The sequence below is a fragment of the Liolophura sinensis genome, chromosome 13 (assembly GCF_032854445.1).
Source record: "Liolophura sinensis isolate JHLJ2023 chromosome 13, CUHK_Ljap_v2, whole genome shotgun sequence".
NCBI classification, from domain to species: Eukaryota; Metazoa; Mollusca; class Polyplacophora; order Chitonida; family Chitonidae; genus Liolophura; species Liolophura sinensis.
The window spans coordinates 10716826-10740372 of record NC_088307.1 but is presented as its reverse complement, the minus strand read 5'-3'; the positions used below and the strand labels follow the sequence as shown (position 1 = coordinate 10740372).

Below are 23547 nucleotides of genomic sequence, written 5' to 3'. Positions count from 1 at the left end.
GGAACTTTCCATGTGTGGAAATGGCCCTGCAGTTTTCGAAGATACAAAAATTAACAGGCAACGGCAGGAGACGAGGTTGCTGCTTTTATTGGTCGCTGACTCATTTCTCAGATGCTTATTTTGAAATGGAGATTCTTCATTGCAATTGACATCACTGTATTAAGTGATACGAACATTGTTTTTACATCAGACAATTATTAACTTTGACCTGTGGGGGAAAAGTCCGAAGTTAATCACACCAATGACTAAAATCTAATTCGGTTTGACATCCATGTATTTGAACATTCATTCTGTAGTTCCGCGGACAACTTAACATGGGAAATATTAAGTTAGACTTTCAGAAAATAGCTCAAATGTCTGTACTGACAAAAACAATCTTATCTAATCTACTCTAATCTTTTAAAGACTCGCCAGTGAATGCTTGGAAGAAATTTCACCAAGAAAAAAGCAGGTTTACTGATATTCTGGATATATGGAGTCTACTAAAATGTACAGTGTACATACCATGCCAACAACTTGGGTAGCTGACTCTTCTATTACACACTACTGTACTGGCAGATGTCAGGTTATAGCCTCTGTCACATTCAACTGTCATCTTTCTACCGTACTCCACAACTTGGCCAACCTCCAGCTGTAAAACTCTGCCGAACTCTATCTCCGGAACCTTGCATACAACTTCAAGTTAAAACAAATGCCAGTTCTCACATCCATGATATACGTGTAGAATGCAAAAGACATGAAAGTTTATGGCAATTTAATCCATGTAATATCTAATTTTAGCTACATGCAAGAATTTGAATTTGGATCCAGTCGGTATAGGCTCTATACATATAGAAAAAAAATTCCCTCTCGAAATTGTCTTAACTCTTACTCTGAAAACTGACAGACATGTATGCTCTGTTGTGGAAAGGAACAAATAATACAGTTGCTAGAACTTTAAAGGATTTATGCCAACCAAAAAGGCTAATTTTCATTTAGAGATTTATTATAAGCAGATTGCCCACTGATCAGAACCGCCCGCAGTTTTGAGGATTTGTTTACTGCGAGCAGGGAATGTGTGCCCTCCCTACCTGTAGGTATTCTCCACCTTAAAGCACTAGGGTTCACGTGACTGCAGTGATGTTACCATAAGGGCACACTCCCTTTTCGTGCATACACTGCTATTATTTAATATTCATAGCTTTGAGCAACCAAGTTCCTCCTAAGAACCAGAAGGGTGATAAATAACATGGAGCTAAATGAGCAAAATGCTGATTTTTGTCGATTTCTATAGTTTCAAGCACTACAAGGCACTAAAACTATCACATCTGAAACTCAGACACATTTTGATCACTTTTTTCAGAGAAAAGAAATCTTGCCTAAAAGCTCTATTTTCCATTACTCATGCTAAAATCTTATACAAGGCCTATCTCGCCTGAGTTAAATTCAGTTTGTTTTCACCTGCAGTACTCCAAACTTCGTGACTAAAGAGTGTGCTGATATTTGCCTCAGAGCAGCTATGGCATCACTTCAAAACTATGAATATGTACTTCCAGTACATGGATGGATTGAATGAAGGATTACATCTCTTCACTGAATAGGTAGCTAGTGTAATCATAAGCTGAGAATTGCGAAGGAACAGATAATATTTCGATCAGGTTTCCATACAAAGCTCACCAACTTTGTTAAACGGTAGGTTTCTCAGTATCTTCTGTTCACAATGACAATCCCTTCAGTTTATATCATCTCTCCTTATGGTGACGTCATGTATCGATAGCCTCACTTTGAAATCACAAATATCCATATTACGTACAGCGCGCTCAGACTGACTGCAGAGCCCAAACAGCTGAACGGTAACACGTCATCACTGGTGGTAAAGCCATTGCCTTTGTAAGCTTTATATACATACCATATTAACCATCTTGTTGGCATAAATTCTTTAAAGACGTTATCAAAGCAAAGTGAGCCACAGGCTCTGGAATACCCACTAGGCAGACAGGTGACGTTAGCGCTCATGACGCCTCTCTGACATCTCACACTGTGGACAGGGTTAGGGATGTAAAACCCCTCATCACAACTGTACAGTGACACATCCCTGGTCTCACCGTGAGGAACACACTCCTCCCCCCTGATGAATGCCACAGAGGTGTCGTCATGAACAGGAGCAACTCTACAGCAGGCTAGACAAGAAAGAGACAAAAACAAACCTGTATCAATTTGGAAAGTCTTTACAATTTCTTTACTTGATTTGGGGTTTAAGACCATAATTTTTCTCTTACAGTGTATATGACCGCAGTTGACGAGTAGGGGAAACAGGTTTCCTGCGTAAACCACCAAAGGTTGGCAAGCAACTGATGGCGTTTCCCACGTGCAACCCACAGATATACATGAAAACCACATTGTGGTGTAGAATGCAAGTGCTCTACAACAAACTTGAAGCAAACCCACATGAATAATATCAGTCTTTTTTTTTTTTCTGGCTCCGTTACAGGCGATTTCTTGAATATATTCAATACGTATACTGCAACCAGTTCGACTTAGTTACAATTTTTCTTAATATTTACTACACATAGGGCCATCCAATGGGATCATTCTGCACATATATTCTCGTCAGATGTTGTTTCTGCATCGATGTTGTATAATCATATGTCCCAAAGTTTGCCTTGCACATTTAAGACGAACAATGTCTTGTCATAGCATTTCTTTCACTATTACACTTTACTTGATCAAATTGTTTACCTCTGTTTAAAAAGATCCCAAAGACATGACATTTAATTTGACAAGAATGCCTAAAATCCAGTGTTTGACAGATTTTACCAACTCGGCCTGAGTGTTTAATGACATACTCAAGAATGCTTTGCTACTGCCAAAACTCTTTTGTAGTCTTATATCGGGGATACGCTAAAGTTTTTTTTTTCGCTTGTAAGGACCGGCTTAATCGCCCGCCAAATACGCTGAGGATATTCGCAGCATGGTTGCAGATACAAGGTAGATTTTTCCGATGATCTGGTCAATAAACTTGGTCATGTGACCTTGTGACCATGTGACACGAACAAAATTTCACACTTCAACACAATTCCGTGCTGTTTGAATGGTCAGCTCGGTAGTCTCGGCCGAAATTCGCTGGAGCAGACACACTAGACGGGCAGAGTGAAATCGCCGGCTCATTTCTTCACTAGTATCTGACATGTTTAATACAAGTGAATTTCGATGCGGACAAGATCGCCTGTGGAATACGCCCTCGCCGGCGCTGACACAATCAGCGGATTTTTAAAAATTGACGAAATACGCCTGTACCAGCCAAAAAATCCGTCTAGTGTGACCCAGGCTTTCAGGGTGGACAGGCTTTATGGGACTGACAACTAACCCATAGACCGTTGCCCAGAAACCTTTTTTTGGTTTATTTACAGTCTTGCTTTGATAAATTACACAAGATTGTGCTAGTGATCCCAAGAGTTCTTCTCATAACTCACTGTTCCAAAGAACCTATCTTACCATACAAGTCTCGTGTTCGAACACCATGGTAAGCTAATAATATTAGCGGGTTATCTCGTCATACTTTACTTGATCACGCGCGGATTAATGTAGCGTCATTTTTTTCGTTAAATCAGATCGTTTTCGACCAAAATGCCACAAACAAAATATTATTGGATCGCTTATACTATGAATGCAGCGCATGGGAGATAGTTGTACCCCAATTTACCACCGAGCCATATTCTGCAAGCTCGGAATCATGAGAAGAAAATCATGCCTGTGATTTGTCGTGTCACAACCCTTGAACATCCATCTTACAGCGTACATGTATACCTCTTCATCAGATTAATACACTTCAAAGTGATTTTCACATATCATCCTGGGAAAGGGGATGGGTAAAATTAAAGCGTCAACGGTGAAGATCTGTCTCCATACAATGCAAACTGAGCCTATATGCCGTTTATATGTCCTTTATACAAGACCAAAGCACAGGCATGGAAGAGCATAAAACCAGAGCAGTCATGGCAATGACAACAGTGTGACAAAAGGCAAATGGTCACACGTAACCGGTGAATCCAGCCTCGTCAATGAACTTCAGGTAGGGCCTTATTCTAACTGTTCGTGTATATGCTTCAATATAGAAGCAACACTCAAAAAATATTAATCTGTTAATTTTAATAGAAAGTCTGTTGTATGAGTGATGCTAAAATGCATTCTGTTAAATAAAACACACAAATTCTATTCATTCAACATAAAGATTCTATCAGAATAACAAGGTGTTATGCTGAATATCTGGTTATAATATTTGGCTATAATATTTGGTTATAATATCTGGTTATAATAACAGAATACATTCTAATATCACTCAGACAACAGACTCTCTGTTACAATTAACAGATTATTGTTTTTGAGTGAACGTAAGCTCTTTACCACAATGTCTTGAGCAGAATTAGGTAAAAGTATGCAGTTATGTAACTTGTAATTTATTAGAGGTCAGTGGTCTAGAATTACTCAAAATGTTGTAGTGTACTCACATTTAAGCTTGTTTCTGCTAAGGCATCAAGTTTAGACAGGTTTTCTGTCAAGCACAATGCACTCACTCTATGTAAAGATGAAACTGGTCGCGCTATCAATTTAACAACTGAAAGAGTTCGTAAAAAGTCATAGAAATCCGCTAGAAGAGCAGATGTCAAAGGTTGGAATGTAAGGAGGTTGGGCTTAGAGATTAAAAAAAAAAACAACAACAACAACAACTAGATGGCATTCCGAGAGAACAAACACTCACAACAACGAAATGCACAATTCACTACAACAAAGGGACGTAACTTTGCATTTTGTAACGTGTCGTAGCCATGACCAAACTAAACTAATCGGTGCTTACTTCAAGCGGTGCAAAACATTTTATTCAAAGTCTATCCATAACTTTGTACGAAAGTTCACGACAGACAGATGGACAAATACCGGCAAAATCACACTCACAAAATGAAAATTACAGTATACATATTCCTAAATGGAGAAAACTAAAGTTAAAAAAAAAACAAGTAAATGTACTGATATTCTGTATGTGTGAGGGTTTTTTAATATTGTACATACCAGGCTCACAGCTTGGGTAGCTGACACTACTATTACACACTACTGTGCTGGCAGATGTCAGATTATAGCCTCTGTCACATTCCACTGCCATCTTTCTACTGTACTCCACAACTTGGCCAACCTCCAGCTGTAAAACCCTGCCAAACTCTACCTCCGGAATCTCACACATAACTTCAAATCAAAACAAATCATACTTCTCACATCCATAATTCATTGTACAATGAAAAGTCACATGCAAAATTCAAGACAATTTTAATCCAAAGATTTTGGGTAAGATTTTGAAATCAAATCCATCTATTCAGTCTCTTGAATACACAAGGTAAAGTTCTCAATTTCATCTAAATACTGTCTTAGCTTCTTGTTTCTTACATGTACTTTGCAAACTGAAGTCCAGAACCTGTTCTTGTATGGAAAATAACCCGACACAATGAAACTGCAGCATAGGACCTTAATTTAAAGGCAAAGACAACACTGTAATTCACGCAGTGCATGTCACATGAAATACCATTAAACATGCCAGAAAAAGCTAAGATTTTTTTTTTCTCCCGTTTTTTCAACCGAGTAAAATGCATGTGAAACATTGGGTTTTTTGGGTGGTGTTTCCTGACTACATTGTAGCACTGTGGTGGTCAGAAGAAAGCTCCACGTGAGCTGTGAATGCATCCAAAGAAGAACTATGGATGTGACATCACTGACACCCAGTGAGGGGCTCACATCAAACATGTACAGAATCTGACAGTTTAAGAGCATCTCACAAGGATGGAAAGATATGATTTTTCTGGGCAGTATTTAATGGTCTTCCAAATGGCACTGTTATTTCATTTTTTTTTTTTAGTGTTTTCTTTGCCTTAAACATTGTTTTAGAGGCGATATTTAGGCAAAGTAAGAGATAGGCTCTGGAATACCCACTAGGCAGACAGGTGACATTAGCGCTCATGACGCCTCTCTGACATCTCACACTGTGGACAGGGTTAGGGATGTAAAACCCCTCATCACAACTGTACAGTGACACATCCCTGGTCTCACCGTGAGGAACACACTCCTCCCCTCTGATGAATGCCACAGAGGTGTCGTTATGAACAGGAACAACTCTACAGCAGGCTAGACAAGAGACAAAAACAAACCTATGTCACTTTTGAAAGCCTTTGCAATTTCTTTATCTAATTGGGGTTTAAGATCACATTTTTTTTTTCACTTCCAGTGTACATCACCGTAGTTGACAAGTGCCGGAAACTGGGTTGTCCTACATAAACCACCAACGGTTGGCAAGCAACTGATGGCGTTTCCCACGTGCAACCCACAGATATACATGAAAACCACATTTGTGGTGTAGAATGCAAGTGCTCTACAACAAACCTAAAGCAAACCCACATGAATAATATCAGTCATTTTTTTTTTTTTTTTTGGCTCCGTTACAGGCGATTTCTTGAATATATTCATTACGTATACTGCAACCAGTTCGACTTAGTTACAATTTTTCCTAATCTTTACTACATATAAGGCCATCCAATGGGATCATTCTGCACATATATTCTTGTCAGATGTTTGTTTCTGCATCGATGTTGTATAATGTGTCCCAAAGTTTGCCTTGCACATTTAAGACGAACAATGCCTTGTCATAGCATTTCCTTCACTATTACACTTTATTTGATCAAATTCTTTACCTCTGTTTAAAAAGAATTCATTTTTTCAATCCCAAAGGCATGACATCTAATATGACAAGAATGCCTAAAATCCAGTGTTTGACAGATTTTACCAACTCGGCCATAGCCTTCAGGACTCCAGATTTAACTGAGTGTTTAATGACATACTCAAGAATGCTTTGCTACTGCCAACACTCTTTTGTAGTCTTATATCGGGGATACACTAAAGTTGTTTTTTTTTCGCTTGTAGGGACCGGCTTAATCGCCCGCCAAATAGTTGCAGACACAAGGTAGATTTTTCCGTTGATGTGGTAAGCAAGCTTTGTCATGTGATCTTGTGAGCATGTGACACAAACAAAATTTCACACTTCAACACAATCCCGTGCTGTTTGAATGGTCAGCTCGATAGTCTCGTTGGCTGAAATTCGCTGGAGCAGACACACTAGACGGACAGAGTGAAATCGCCGGCGCATTTCTTCGCTAGTATCTGACATGTTTGATACAAGCGAATTTCGATGCGGACAAGATCGCCTGTGGAATACGCCCTCACCGGCGCTGACACATTAAGCGGATTTTTAAAAATTTACGAAACACGTTTGTACCAGCCAAAAAATCCGTCAAGCGTGTCCCAAGTTTTATGGGTGCACAAGCTTCATGGGATAGACAACCCACCCTCAGATCGTTGCCGAGAACCCTTTTCGCGGTGAATTTTATAGTCTTGCTTTGATAAATTACACAAGATTGTGCTAGTGGTCCCAAGAGTTCTTCTCATAACTCACTGTTCCAAAGAACCTATCTTACCATACATGGTCTCATGTTCGAACACCATGGTAAGCTAATAATATTAGCGGGTTTATCTCGTCATACTTTACTTGATCACGCGCGGATTAATGTAGCGTCATTTTTTCGTTAAATCAGATCGTTTTCGACCAAAATGCCACAAACAAAATATTATTGGATCGCTTATACTATGAATGCAGCGGCATGGGAGGTAGTTGTACCCCAATTTACCACCGAGCCATATTCCGCAAGCTCGGAATCATAAGAAGAAAATCATGCCTGTGATTTGTCGTGTCACAACCCTTGAACATCCATCCTACAGTGTACATGTATACCTCTTCATCAGATTTATACACTTCAAAGTGATTTTCACATATCATCCTGGGTACGGGGGACGGGTAAAATCAAAGCGTCAACAGTGATGATCTGTCTCCACACAATGCAAACTGAGCCTATATGCCGTTATATGTCCTTTATACAAGACCAAAGCACAGGCATGGAAGAGCGTAATACCAGAGCAGTCATGGCAATGACAACAGTGTGACAAAAGGCAAATGGTCACACGTAACCGGTGAAATCCAGCCTCGTCAATGGACTTCAGGTAGGGCCTTATTCTAACTGTTCGTGTGTATGCTTCAATATAGAAGCAACACTCAAAAAATCTGTTAATTTTAACAGAAAGTCTGTTGTATGAGTGATGCTAAAATGCATTCTGTTAAATAAAACACACAAATTCTATTCATTCAAAATAAAGATTCTATTAGAATAACACAGTGTTATGCTGACTATCTGGTTATAATATTTGGTTATAATAACAGAATATATTCTAAAATCACTCATACAACAGACTCTCTGTTACAATTAACGGATTATTGTTTTGAGTGAACGTAAGCTCTTTACCACAATGTCTTGAGCAAAATAACCTAAAAGCAAGCAGATATGTAATTTATTAGAGGTCAGTGGTCTAGAATTACTCAAAATGTTGTAGTGTGCTCACATTTAAGCTTGTTTCAGTTAAGGCATCAAGTTTAGACAGGTTTTCTGTCAAGCACAATGCACTCACTTTATTTAGAGATGAAACTGGTCGCGCTATCAATTTAACAACTGAAAGAGTTCGTAAAAGGTCATAGAAATCCGCTGGAAGGGCAGATGTCAAAGGTTGGAGTGTAAGGAGGTTGGGCTTAGAGATTAAAACAACAACAACAACTAGATGGCATTCCGAGAGAACAAACACTCACAACAACGAAATGCACAATTCACTACAACAAAGGGACGTAACTTTGCATTTTGTAACGTGTCGTGGCCATGACCAAACTAAACTCATCGGTGCTTACTTCGAGCGGTGCAAAACATTTTATTCAAAGTCTATCCATAACTTTGTACGAAAGTTCACGACAGACAGATGGACAAATACTGGCAAAATCACACTCACAAAATGAAAATTACAGTATACATATTCCTAAACGGAGAAAACTAAAATAAAAAAAAACAAGTAAATGTACTGATATTCTGTATGTGTGAGGGTTTTTTAATATTGTACATACCAGGCTCACAGCTTGGGTAGCTGACACTACTATTACACACTACTGTGCTAGCAGATGTCAGATTATAGCCTCTGTCACATTCGACTGCCATCTTTCTACCGTACTCCACAACTTGGCCAACCTCCAGCTGTACAACCCTGCCAAACTCTACCTCCGGAATCTCACACATAACTTCAAATTAAAACAAATCATACTTCTCACATCCATAATTCATTGTACAATGAAAAGTCACATGCAAAATTCAAGACAATTTTAATCCAAAGATTTTGGGTAAGATTTTGAAATCAAATCCATCTATTCAGTCTCTTGAATACACAAGGTAAAGTTCTCAATTTCATCTAAATACTGTCTTAACTTCTTGTTTCTTACAAGTACTTTGCAAACTGAAGTCCAGAACATGTTCTTGTATGAAAAATAACCCGACACAATGAAGCTGCAGCGTAGGACCTTAATTTAAAGGCAAAGACAACACTGTAATTCACGTAGTGCATGTCACATGAAATACCATTAAACATGCCAGAAAAAGCTCAGATTTTTTGTTCTCTCGAGTTTTTTCAACCGAGTAAAATGCATGTGAAACATTGGGTAGTTGGGTGGCGTTTCTTGACTACACTGTAGCACTGTGGTGGTCAAAAGAAAGCTCCACGTGAGATCCTGGGAAGAACTATGGATGTGACATCACTGACACCCAGTGAGGGGCTCACATCAAACATGTACAGAATCTGACAGTTTAAGAGCATCTCACAAGGATGGAAAGATGCGATTTTTCTGGGCAGTATTTAATGGTCTTCCAAATGGCACCGTTACTTCATTTTTTTTTTTTTTTAGTGTTTTCTTTGCCTTAAACATTGTTTTAGAAGCGATATTTAGGCAAAGTAAGAAATAGGCTCTGGAATACCCACTAGGCAGACAGGTGATGTTAGCGCTCATGACGCCTCTCTGACATCTCACACTGTGGACAGGGTTAGGGATGTAAAACCCCTCATCACAACTGTACAGTGACACATCCCTGGTCTCACCGTGAGGAACACACTCCTCCCCCCTGATGAATGCCACAGAGGTGTCGTTATGAACTGGAGCAACTCTACAACAGGCTGACAAAGAAAACAAAGCCTGTGTCATTTTGAGTGGCTATTTTGTAATGGACTTATCTACTCCACTGGGATTTGTCAATGTACTTAAAAATATATAGCTGCGACGATCAGCTGTAATTGGAGTTGTTGGGCTTGAGTTCTTCACTCAGAGAGTGTCGTTTCTAATGTTTATCTATTTTGTCCTTTTCTCCCTGTGGTTATGCCATCCGAAGATACAAAGACATAACCTCAAACACATACAGATATCTCAAACACATACAGATATCTCAAACACATATAGATATCCCAAACACATACAGATATCTCAAACACATACAGATATCTCAAACACATAACAAAATCTCGAACACACACAAAGAAATTCCTCTAGAGATTGAAAACATATGGCTGTTTGATCTGTGCATGAACGAGGGAAACAGTAGTATATCAACATGACCAAGTAAAATAACTGCAATTCTGTAAAACTCAGGGCTGATGCAAGCCTGCAAAGCAATTAATTAGTGGCCAAAGGGTTCTGGTGGGTACATGAAACAATGAATGTCATCCGAACATATGAACAGATTCCTTGAAGGCAATGCCTTCAGCCACATACATTTTTAGCTCCGGTTTTGTACACACACAGAGCACAAAAACATGAAGGGGATGTTCCATCATTCGTCAGCATGCTAAATACCGTAAATTACAAAATTCATGACTTGTGTACAATTGTGTATTAGAATCAATGTTAAATTAAATGTCAGAGGTGGTATCTCAAAAGGTACCGCATGTATTGAGCTCAGGTTGTGCATAAATGTAAATATATCGCACAATAACACAAGGGGATTATTCCATTGTTGATGTTCTGTGTGCACGTTAATTATTCCATTGTTGATGTTCTGTGTGCACGTTAATTATTCCATTGTTGATGTTCTGTGTGCACGTTAATTATTCCATTGTTGATGTTCCGTGTGCACGTTAATTACCGTAAATTACCACATTCACAACTTCACTTAATACCAGTTCTTTGTGCACTGAGACCAAATTTTGCAGTCATGTGGCTCCGACAGGTGAGCTCTTTGCTAGCCTTGTTACCAGATTAAAGTTAACGCCAGTATACTTACAAGGTTGAGAAAGACACTAACTAGAAAATTTGCAAATATTCTGAATGTGTGGAAGCTTTATAAAATTGTACATACCACGCTTGGGTAGCTAACACTAGTATTACAAACTACTGTGCTGTTCCATGATCCTAGCACTTTCTAACATGTCTAAAATTAAAACATGTCTCAGTTTCAAGCTTTTTTCCAGGCCTAACTACAAAACTATAAAGCACCACTGATTTTCCAGGCTTATCAAGGCCAAGAAAAGTTCTTCTTAAATTCCAGGTTTTGCAACGTTTTCAAATCCAGTTCAACGGTTCAAAAATACAAAGGTACAAACTGTAAAATTAAGAACTGTAGTCTCAGTTTTCAAGCTTTTTCCAGGCCGAACTATAAAACAAAAGAGCCCCACTGATTTTCCAGGCTAATCAAGGCCACGAAAAGTTATTTTTAAATTCCAGGTTTTTCCATGTTTTCAAAGCCCATTCAATGGTTCAAAGGTACAAAGGTACACACTATAAAACTAAGAACTGTAGTCTCAGTTTCAACCTTTTTCCAGGCCTACCTATAAAACACCACTGATTTTCCAGGCTAATCAAGGCCACAAAAAGTTCCAGGTTTTTCAACGTTTTCAAAGCTCAGTCATTGGTTCAAAAGTACAACGGTACAAACCATAAAACTCAGAACTTGGACGCACATTAAACACACAGTACCAATATGATACAGAATAATGGCTTTTTCCTTTTCATTCAAATACATGCAATATTAGTTTTCATTTTGGAGTTGGATTATTGTTCCTAAAATAGGACAAGCACTGCCCATCAAGCCCACGTGGTAAGTTAAATACACAAGCAAGCTGCATGTGGGTACTCATGCAAAATTATCAATGGTCAAGCTTTTTAATGGTTAGTTATTAAAATATAATGGTAAATTATCATAGTACATGTACACCTTTCGCCGTTTAATGTCAAAGACAGCACAGCCATGAAATATAATAACATGAAACTATCCAAAGAAGAACTATCAGAATCTAGCGCATATTAACTGTATAGTTTGGTACAGTTAAAACACTGCAGCATACTTGTACAAATACCTTATAGGACTATCAATTTCACCCACAAAAATGTACTTTTAGGGGCAAATAAATGTCATAAAATAGTACTTTAGGTGGTGAAACATACAATTTTCCAACAGAATAGTATCCAATGTTCCAAGCCAGCCTCAAAACACCTTTTTTCTAAACTCAGTAGAACTCTCGGAATCAGGAAAAATGAGCAAGTTAGTCATGGATGAAAATTATGGTCACCTCTATAGAGGAGTTTTACCAGGCACATCATAGCTTTTCAATATCAACCATGATAACCTATAAATAACCTACAGTGAGGTACTGTTATAATAAAGTACTCTACAGTGAGGTACTATCAGAATAAAGTACACTACAGTGAGGTATTGTCATAATAAAGTACTTTACAGTGCGGTGCTATCAGAATAAAGTACACTGCAGTCAGGTACTGTCACAATAAAGTTTTCTACAGTGTGATACTGTCAGAATAAAGTAATCTACACTGAGGTACTGTCAGAATAAAGTACTCTACAGTGAGGTGCTGTCAGAATAAAGTACTCTACAGTGAGGTACTGTAAGAATAAAGTACTCTACAGTGAGGTACTGTCAGAATAAAGTATTCTACAGTGAGTTACTGTCAGAATACAGTACTCTACAGTAAGGTACTGTCAGATTAAAGTATACTACAGTGAGGTACTGTTAGAATGAAGTAATCTACAGTGAGGTACTGTTAGAATAAAGTACTCCACAGTGAGGCACTGTCAGAATACAGTACAATGTAGTGAGGTACTGTCCGAATAAAGTACTCTACAGTGAGGCACTGTCAGAATGAAGTACTCTACAGTGAAGTACTGTCAGAATTTACAGTACCGGTACATGTAGATGGTTTTAAAAAGCACTTCAATGTGTGGTAATGTCAAAACAAGTATGTACAGTTCTCACAAACTAGTTTTATCAAAACTTCATGAATACAAATGTGTACAATTTTACTCTCAGAAAGCACATGGTTTTACAAGCCTCTGCAGTGTGAATGTAATTCTGTATACACAATTGCAGGCTTGCAACTAACCAAAGGAGTACTGTCAGAAATGGAGTACTGTCAGAAATAGAGTACACCGTTGATGACACTATATATGATACTGTCCGGATGAGAGCTAATGTACAAGTAGTATTACTGAACAATGCGGTACTGTCTGAATACAGTGTGTGGTTTTATAAAATAAAGAAAACAAAATAAAAAAAAATAAATAATTTTTATTCATCCACACAAATAATGTGGTACTGATTGGTAAATTAGATATAGACCAATGATTTAGCTACAGATCAAAACATGCAATTTTACAAAGGGTCACAAGTTTACTCTTGCCCTCTTTCTTCAGTTACAAAAAAGGAGGATTTGCCATTTATAGAATTAAGTAAAAATCTTTAGCTTTTGTGTTGCACCCTCAATTCTGTGCAAAAAACAGCAAATCATTTCAGATCTATAGGTGTCAAATCAAACTATGTTTTCTCAGGTGAGTGGTAAAAAAAACAAGCAAAGAACTGTACATGGCACGGCATGGTCAGAGTACCCGATGTGGTATTATTAGACTGGGCAACACCTGTACATGGTACAGTATGATCATAGTACCTGATGTCGTATTATCAGACTGGGCAACAGCTGTACATGATAGTGTGTGATCAGAGTACCTGATGTGGTATTATCAGAGAAGGACACAGCTGTACATGGTACTGTATGATCATAGTACCCGATGTGGTATTATTAGACTGGGCAACACCTGTACATAGTACAGTATGATCATAGTACCTAATGTCGTATTATCAGACTGGGCAACAGCTGTACATGATAGTGTGTGATCAGAGTACCTGATGTGGTATTATCAGAGAAGGACACAGCTGTTCATGGTATTGTATGATCATAGTACCCGATGTGGTATTATCAGACTGGGCAACAGCTGTACATGATAGTGTGTGATCAGAGTACCTGACATGGTATTATCAGAGAAGGACACAGCTGTACATGGTACTGTATGATCATAGTACCCGATGTGGTATTATTAGACTGGGCAACAGCTGTACATGATAGTGTGTGATCAGAGTACCTCACGTGGTATTATCAGAGAAGGACATAACTGTACATGGTATTGCATGATCGGAGTACCTGATGTGGTATTATCAGACTGGGCAACAGCTGTACATGGTACAGTATGATCAGAGTACCTAATGTGGTATTATCAGACTGGGCAACAGCTGTACATGGTACAGTATGATCAGAGTACCCGATGTGGTATTATCAGACTAAACTACAGCTGTACATGGTACAGTATGAGTACCTGGTATGGTATTATCACACTGGGCTACAGCTGGACATGGTATTGTATGATCAGAGTACCTCATGTGGTATTATCAGACTAAACTACAGCTGTACATGGTACAGTATGAGTACCTGGTATGGTATTATCACACTGCGCTACAGCTGTACATGGTATTGTGTGATCAGAGTACCTCATGTGGTATTATCAGACTAAACTACAGCCGTACATGGTATTGTATGATCAGAGTACCCGATGTGGTATTATCAGACTGGGCAACAGCTGTACATGGTATTGTGTGATCAGAGTACCTCATGTGGTATTATTAGACTGGGCTACAGCTGCACATGGTAGAGTATGATCATAGTACCCGATGTGGTATTATCAGACTGGGCAACAGCTGTACATTGTACAGTGTGAGTACCTGATGTGGTATTATCAGACTAAACTACAGCTGTACATGGTACATTATGAGTACCTGGTATGGTATTATCACACTGCGCTACAGCTGGACATGGTATTGTATGATCGTAGTACACGATGTGGTATTATCAGACTGGGCTACAGCTGTACATGGTATTGTGTGATCAGAGTACCTCATGTGGTATTATTAGACTGGGCTACAGCTGTACATGGTAGAGTATGATCATAGTACCTCATGTGGTATTATCAGACTGGGCAACAGCTGTACATGGTACAGTATGATCAGAGTACCAAATGTGGTATTATCAGACTGGGCTACAGCTGTATATGGTATTGTGTGATCAGAGTATCCGATGTGGTATTATCAGACTAGACTACAGCTGTACATTGTACAGTGTGAGTACCTGATGTGGTATTATCAGACTAAACTACAGCTGTACATGGTACAGTATGAGTACCTGGTATGGTATTATCACACTGGGCTACAGCTGGACATGGTATTGTATGATCATAGTACCCGATGTGGTATTATCAGACTGGGCTACAGCTGTACATGGTACAATATGATCATAGTACCCGATGTGGTATTATTAGACTGGGCAACAGCTGTACATGGCACAGTATGATCAGAGTACCTAATGTGGTATTATTGGACTGGGCTACAGCTGTACATGGTACAGTATGATCATAGTACCCAATGTGGTATTACTAGACTGGGCAACAGCTGTACATGGTACAGTATGATCATAGTACCCGATGTGGTATTACTAGACTGGGCAACAGCTGTACATGGTATTGTGTGATCAGAGTACCTGATGTGGTATTATCAGACTGGGCAACAGCTGTACATGGTACAGTATGATCAGAGTACCTGATGTGGTATTATCAGACTAAACTACAGCTGTACATGGTACAGTATGAGTACCTGGTATGGTATTATCACACTGGGCTACAGCTGGACATGGTATTGTATGATCAGAGTACCTCATGTGGTATTATCAAACTAAACTACAGCTGTACATGGTACAGTATGAGTACCTGGTATGGTATTATCACACTGGGCTACAGCTGTACATGGTATTGTGTGATCAGAGTACCTCATGTGGTATTATCAGACTGGGCTACAGCTGTACATGGTACAGTATGATCATAGTACCTGATGTGGTATTACCAGACTGGGCTACAGTTGTACATGGTACTGTATGAGTACCTGATGTGGTATTATCAGACTGAGCTACAGCTGTACATGGTACAGTATGAGTACCTGATGTGGTATTATTAGACTGGGCAACAGCTGTACATGGTACAGTATGATCATAGTACCCGATGTGGTATTATTAGACTGGGCAACAGCTGTACATGGTACAGTATGATCAGAGTACCTGATGTGGTATTATCAGACTGGGCAACAGCTGTACATGGTAAAGTATGATCAGAGTACCTGATGTGGTATTATTAGACTGGGCAACAGCTGTACATGGTACAGTATGATCATAGTACCTGATGTGGTATTATTAGACTGGGCAACAGCTGTACATGGTATTGTGTGATCGGAGTACCTGATGTGGAATTATCAGACCAGACTACAGCTGTACATGGTACAGTATGAGTACCTGGTACGGTATTATCAGGCTAGACTACAGCTGCACATGGTACAGTATGATCAGAGTATCTGGTGTGGTATTATCAGATTAGACTATGCTACAGCTGTACATGGTACTGTATGAGTAAATGACGTGGTATTATCAGACTAGACTACAGCTGTACATTGTACAGTGTGAGTACCTGATGTGGTATTATCAGACTAAACTACAGCTGTACATGGTACAGTATGAGTACCTGGTATGGTATTATCACACTGGGCTACAGCTGGACATGGTATTGTGTGATCGGAGTACCTGATGTGGTATTATCAGACTAGACTACAGCAGTACATGGTACAGTATGAGTACCTGATGTGGAATTATCAGACCAGACTACAGCTGTACATGGTACAGTATGATCAGAGTACCTGATGTGGTATTATCACACTGGGCTACAGCTGTACATGGTACACTGTGAGTACCTGATGTGGAATTATATTAAAGAGTATTTATCAAAGTTTGGCAATAATGCCATCAATGAGTAGGCACATGTATTGGAATGCATAGCCAGGAGCCTCACACCAATGTGGTTGATGTTCAAGTCCAGCTTTTGCTGGCATCCTGTCCAGGTGTACGTGGGAAGGTTTTTCAGCAACCTTTTGAGGATGGTCGTCGGTTTTACCCAAGGTCTACCTGGTTTGCTAACACCATAATGCTGGCCACTGTAGTATAAGTGAAATATGCTAGAGTACTGCATAAAACACCGATCAAATAAATAAATACATGAATGAATAGAATTTATTTGTGGCTATGTAATCATCTCAGTATTTCAGCCCCATTGTGACAAAGAAGATAAAAAGGTAAAATGGCACAGTCCTCATTAGAGTACACATTTACAAACGATAAATGAATGAGTGAGTCCGATACGGCTTTACACCTATCTGCCTAGACATCAGTATTTCAACCATATCGTGGTGAAACATGTACACGTATAAAGAGGTAGGATGTGAAAGCATTGATGAGATTACACGTCAATGGTAAATAAAAATGATCTAATATTTATGTCAACGAAAGTCAATTATGACACGCAAATGTCATAAGACATTGCTTTTGGAGCTGAAACCTGTTACATGGTCATGTACATTTTCCTAGTGGAATATCACACTAGTTTCCAAACAATGTGCATGTAAGATTAACCATGTCAACAACAGGTATGTCAAAAATGGGGACAATTCTGCAGATTGTCCATGTGAAAAGTTTTAAATCATTTCTTCTAATTTTTTTTTCAATACTATGTATAAAGGTATAAATAAATGAATGAATGATACAGCTAGATGGCTGTACTTCAGTCACATACACTCTGGTCAAAGTTTTCACCTGAGTGCAATATTTAGAAGTAAGGGTACTTTATATTATCAGAGTAAACCACACGGCTACATGTATATCAGGTCAAGAGAACACAATAATCAGTTGATAATACTCCGATAATAGTAGTACAACATCTACTGTTATCATGAACTACTAATCTAAAGGCAGAAGAGATCAATACATACAAAGTGAAAAGAATAAAAAAAAAATAATCAAAAACTTTATTACACCTGTAATACATTCAAGCAAACACCTTCAAATAACTGACAGATAAAGCTGTGAAATGTTATGCTGGAGTATGTTAGTCAATATGAACAGACAAGTGGAGGTTTACAGTGAAGGAGTGTTAAATACATGAAGACAGAAAGGAATGTTACGCTGGGAGATGGTAGTCATACAAATACACTGATCAGAGTCGCATGAAGGAAAACACTGTTAAATGTGTTGATAGATAAAACCATGAAATGGTATGCAGAATGCTGATAGTCTAATAAACAGGAAGACTTCAAAAATCAGTTTTTGCAGCAAACTGGTACAAACTGGAAGACTTTACTTAATATGTACATATTCATCAAAGCTTTAAAGCACAGACTAGTTTCAGACTAGAAGCTGTATTCAAAAGGCTATATGGATTTCAAACGTACATCAGTTTAACAAAATAAGGGATATATGGAGCCATATGGAGCTTTGATATGTGCATGATGAAAGCATGCATGAGGATTTCAGAATTGCTGGGAAACACATCTTCGGTTCCGTGTACTTTTGACCTCGAAAGTGATGGGAAATGTTTTTTCGGTTCCCACCAATTTCTGTTATGAGAACCGATTTACCTTTAATAATTTTATTAATTAGTATTAATGTCATTTCATCAAACAAATGTTGACATTTGGTGTTTCACACAGATCTAATCTCTAATCATTTACTTTGAAAAGTCAAAATTATCATAATCCCTCAACCTTTTTGTTTAAAACATATGGACTAGCACTGAGTGATTGGGGTATCTGCAAAATATGGAAAAAAGAAGTGAGAGAACAAGGTACTCTCAACTTTTCAGTTTGAGTTATCTCCCCTAACCTATGAGTACTATGCGGTAAGTGTTAAATACAACTTCCACTACAGCCCTGCAAACAAACGAATCTCAGAAGCCGAATTTCATATGAATCACAACTTCCTTGGACAAGGATCTTGATTGGCTTTCTATCCTACAGGTAATTCATCGGCTGGGCTACTTCCTGTCCATCATAGCAATGCAGGCTCACATTACACAGAGAGATTGAAAAAGGGACCACTCGCGGCCAGAAAAAGCACCTCATGACAACTTAGCCACAATTTGAAGCCTCACAACTCAAGTCTCCGGTCAATTAACTCTGATGAAAGCGGGTTCCTACATGCTTATGATATGTATGTAGCCTACAATTAACGTTTTACAACATGAAGCGTTCTATCTGTACATGCAGATAAAGCTTAATCAAGAGGGATATGGAGGACATTGCATGTGCTTACATAAAACGTACAAAGCATTGCATTACAAAAATAAAGCCATGCAGAGTTACATGTACAAGTACTGCATGTTTCATTATGCTGGTAAAAGTACTTAAACATTGTTGAACAAATCGCAAAAAACTGGACAGGGAATTTACAAAAAGAACTAAAATTATAAACCGTGGAATATTTTAGCTGGCACGAAGTTTGAACTACATGTACCACAGTTCTCTGATCTTCCATCAATATGCACATCCAAAAAACGAAATGCACTTGGAAGCATAAAAAATTATAATCTCATAGTTAAATTAAAATGTAAAATTCCTGGAGAAACAAGGACATTTTTTTCCACTGACATGGCTGTGCACCTTTATCGTGTTTAGTAAGCAATGAAAGTGGTAAAACATGGACGAAATTGCAGAAATATTAGAATTCCCATCTTGGTGGTGTGTAACTTCAATGGCTGCTTGTAATACCACCTTGTTAAAGCACAGGTAATACAACAATAAGCAGAAAACAATTAAACTACAATGTATGTACACTGCATAGTGAGCAAACCTCATGTTTTCAGACATACTTTCTTATCACAAATATTTAAGAGTTGGCATCAAATTGTCATTTTAATTAGGCCCTTCATGTGCTTCGAAAACTATATTTGTATTTACAAAATTTCTGATGAAAAACACTTATGTACAGACACCTTGTTTGGTATTAAAAATGAATTTGGCAACTGATGTCATAATAGAAATAAAGTGTAGAAACATTACAGACTTGAACGATTGAAAGTGAGCAGCTATAGAGACCAGGTATCATAGAAACTCATGCGGGGAGAGCCGCATGCCTACATTGGAACCAGTAGAAATTAGACAAGAATACAAAACAGTGTGCAGAGATGAGGGCCAGCTTGTGACAGATGAGAAAGACTTGTTCTCCACTCGATGTACAGTGTCGGACTTACCCATGCATTCAGGTGGACGCGTCCAATCACCTGCATCACCACAGAAAATCGTGTTGAAAGCAAGGTCGCTAGAGGACGTCGCATTCTCAAAACAACTGAAATGGATAAAAATATTAGATTCAATCACATGTATCAAAACTCAAATTTATTTATTTACAACAATAATAGCATTTCACAAGTGGAACATCGAAGGACCCGGGATCAAACCCAGGTCAAGTCATAGCAAGAACCGAAAAGGTACTTGTTGCCTTGCCTGGCAATCAGCAATGAGAGGTTTAATAGTGCAACCAGGTTGGCCTGGTGTCAGCATAATGTGACTGGGTGGGGTGTCATGTCTGGTGTCTTCGGCATGATTCCTCAGTGGCTGGAGCACTTTGGCGGCATGGACTCACCCTGCTGCAAGAAGACACAATGTGTGTACATGTACACACACCTACCTAATGACTCATTGTCATGTGACTGAAGCATCTTAAAGTTCGACGTTAAACACCCAGCACACATACATCCATTTATACAAGTGGAATATTTCGCCTGATATGGGTTGATTACTCCACCATTGAATCTGACTTAAGAGTTTTTTGTTGAAGTTTGATGAATAAATTTTGACTAAACACTAAACATGAGTTGAGGTACAGTATTTATTTCACACCACAGTAAAAGAATTTTTCCGTTGTGGAGTGAAGTGATAATCATTCAATCAAAGAACTTTATATTCTGTATTTTCAGAATATATTCAAAGGATTTACCTCCTTTGACACTAGGTGTCTGTGATTTCAGCATTAAAGCATGGGGGCCTGGGAAATATTGCCGTTTTAATACTTCCTTCAGAAGTAATTAAAAAGTGTTGCAATTTTGTCTAAAACAGAAAATCTCTAACTCGTCATGGTAACCTGTACATAACCTACATGTAAGTTTCACTTAATAAATGAGATCAACTGTTCTGACTGACAGTGAACAAATCTACATGTACGTGTATGGTATACAGTCTCCAGTGGGTACTCATATTTCAACTCTCGCAGTGTGCATGTATTATGCTACTTACCGAACTCTGGCACTTTCTCCCCACGTGGTACCTCCCTGAAGGGTGACCACCGCATTGGCTACCTCTGGGGGAGGACCACAGTCTATCTCTACAAGCGAAAACAGAAGCATTCACGATTCACCTCCCAGTCAGAAAATGAGAAAAAAAAACATGGCGTGAAAACAATGTCTGCATATAAATACATTTACTGTACATGTAATTCTTCAAACTTTTCACATGTATGTAAAGTGTTTATTCAAGTATATTCTCAGGGCATTAGTCTGTGTTGACTGCTAAAACTGTACTTTTGTGAAAACCCTGCTCTTGAAAGTTGCTCTTCTTTGTGTGAAAAGGTTGAGGAATTAAAGGAATACTGTCAAGGTCTTATGATCATCAGTATTTATTTAATAATTACCTCATAATCCCTCATTATAACGAACCTGGATGTTTGTTTACCCCTGGACTCGCTTCCCACGGCGATAGTCGGCTCTCACGCTAGGGAGCCGTCAGCCAGAGTGGAGTTAATGAGGTGCCCGTCACGTGATCCCAGTGACGTCACCGTAAGAACGGGCCCATACTGAACAACACTGTTTCACATACCACATACGATCTTAGGCGCGAAAATACCAAAATAAAATAATGTCAGACTGTGAAACGGACATACTAGAAATTCCAATGTGTATACCACCTATAGACCCGTACATGTATGATCCTATACGAACGGATTCAGCGCATGGAACCCATGAATTCAGCCCAGTAAACCGTTCCCCTCACTCATCCGACAGCGAGTCTGACCACGTCGACAGCTGTCAGAAACCAGAAGATTTTCGGACCGACAATTTGACCTGGTGACTACATTTTATCTCAGTTAATTCCTTGCTATTTTCCGATTTGCTGGCACTATATGGCCTTATGCTGGCCGCCGTGGCAGAAATGAAATATTCTTGAGTACGGCTTCAACAGCCTATCAAATAAATTGGTCGCAGGTATCCTGGCATTTTCAAAATATCACGGGAGTTAATACAGACCTTTAAATTACAGCATTTTAAGTGCAAAACTAGGTTTTGTTGAAGTTCACAAACAGAAAACGATAAGCATACTGTAATTTCTGGTTACTAGGCCTATAAGCCGTAGCTCTCAAATTATGGCCCGGTGTTTGTCACTTTTCTTTCCCTTCCTGTGTTATTTATCACTTTGTCCCTGCCGATGCCTCAAGCAGGTTAGTGCCCTAATATCCTCGGCTTTGAGGTAATGCCTTGATTCAGAGGTCTGTGTTAACCCACATGTCAAATATTACGATTAAATCATAAGATTCAGTCTTTTGAGATTCACGTAAACTTGGTCTAAATGTCCGAATATGTAAAAATTTATCGAGGTGCATATTTGTACAACAGCAAATATGTTACGCCGACAGCTGAAGCTTTGAATCCACTTCTCATCGTATCAAGGAATCTGTACCAACATATGTATGATCTTCTCTGAATATCAAATCTGTTTATTTTCAGGTGTGATTGTGAGAACTGTGATATTATGCCAACTAACGTAGAATGCCTTTGCTGTCAGGAAGTGCCAAGGATAATAGAAATGACTGACGAAGAGCAGCTAGATATAAATTGCATCACAGAACACGAAGGCTTTATTGTAAACTGTACAAACAGACATGTCATCCTAACGTCCATTTATGAGTTTTTGGAAGACTATGGCCCCACCGATGACAATGATCCACCACACAAGTAAGTGACATGGAATAAATTTCTAATTTAATAGCATTTATACGAATGTGTAGTACATAATTGCATGTATTAGACAAGAAAATGAACATCTAGAAATGAATCGAAGCCAGCATGATTTAATTTCAGAGCTCCTGGCAACATTACTCCATCACTGCTGTATCCGTGTGGGCTAACAATTTGATATCAGCTCAGTTTATTTGCATTGAAAAGTAGTTAGCAACTTTTGCTAAAAAAAAAACATAAAAATAAAAAAAAAAACTCAAGACAGGGTAATGATGAAAATATTAACACCAGACCTGCATACATGCATAATCAAGTATACAAAATACAACAGATCTGTTTATTTTACCAAGTATATCAATTGTCTCATAGCACCAACCCCTTCTCCACCCCACATATACATAGATCTATAAATAAA

At 38.7% G+C, this 23547-nt stretch overlaps 1 protein-coding gene across 1 annotated transcript in view; it reads right to left on the bottom strand.

The window, feature by feature from the left end:
* LOC135480123 (sushi, von Willebrand factor type A, EGF and pentraxin domain-containing protein 1-like) overlaps nucleotides 1–23547 on the bottom strand; it is a 44488-nt gene that overhangs the window by 8414 nt on the left and 12527 nt on the right. Inside the window, exons 5-12 of the mRNA XM_064759887.1 lie at nucleotides 21418–21505; nucleotides 20376–20470; nucleotides 9916–10107; nucleotides 9014–9184; nucleotides 5956–6147; nucleotides 5047–5217; nucleotides 1968–2159; nucleotides 505–675 (exon numbers count right to left, since the gene is read on the bottom strand). Of these exons, the coding sequence (XP_064615957.1) occupies nucleotides 505–675; nucleotides 1968–2159; nucleotides 5047–5217; nucleotides 5956–6147; nucleotides 9014–9184; nucleotides 9916–10107; nucleotides 20376–20470; nucleotides 21418–21505 (1272 nt within the window). The remainder of the gene's footprint in view (nucleotides 1–504; nucleotides 676–1967; nucleotides 2160–5046; nucleotides 5218–5955; nucleotides 6148–9013; nucleotides 9185–9915; nucleotides 10108–20375; nucleotides 20471–21417; nucleotides 21506–23547) is intronic.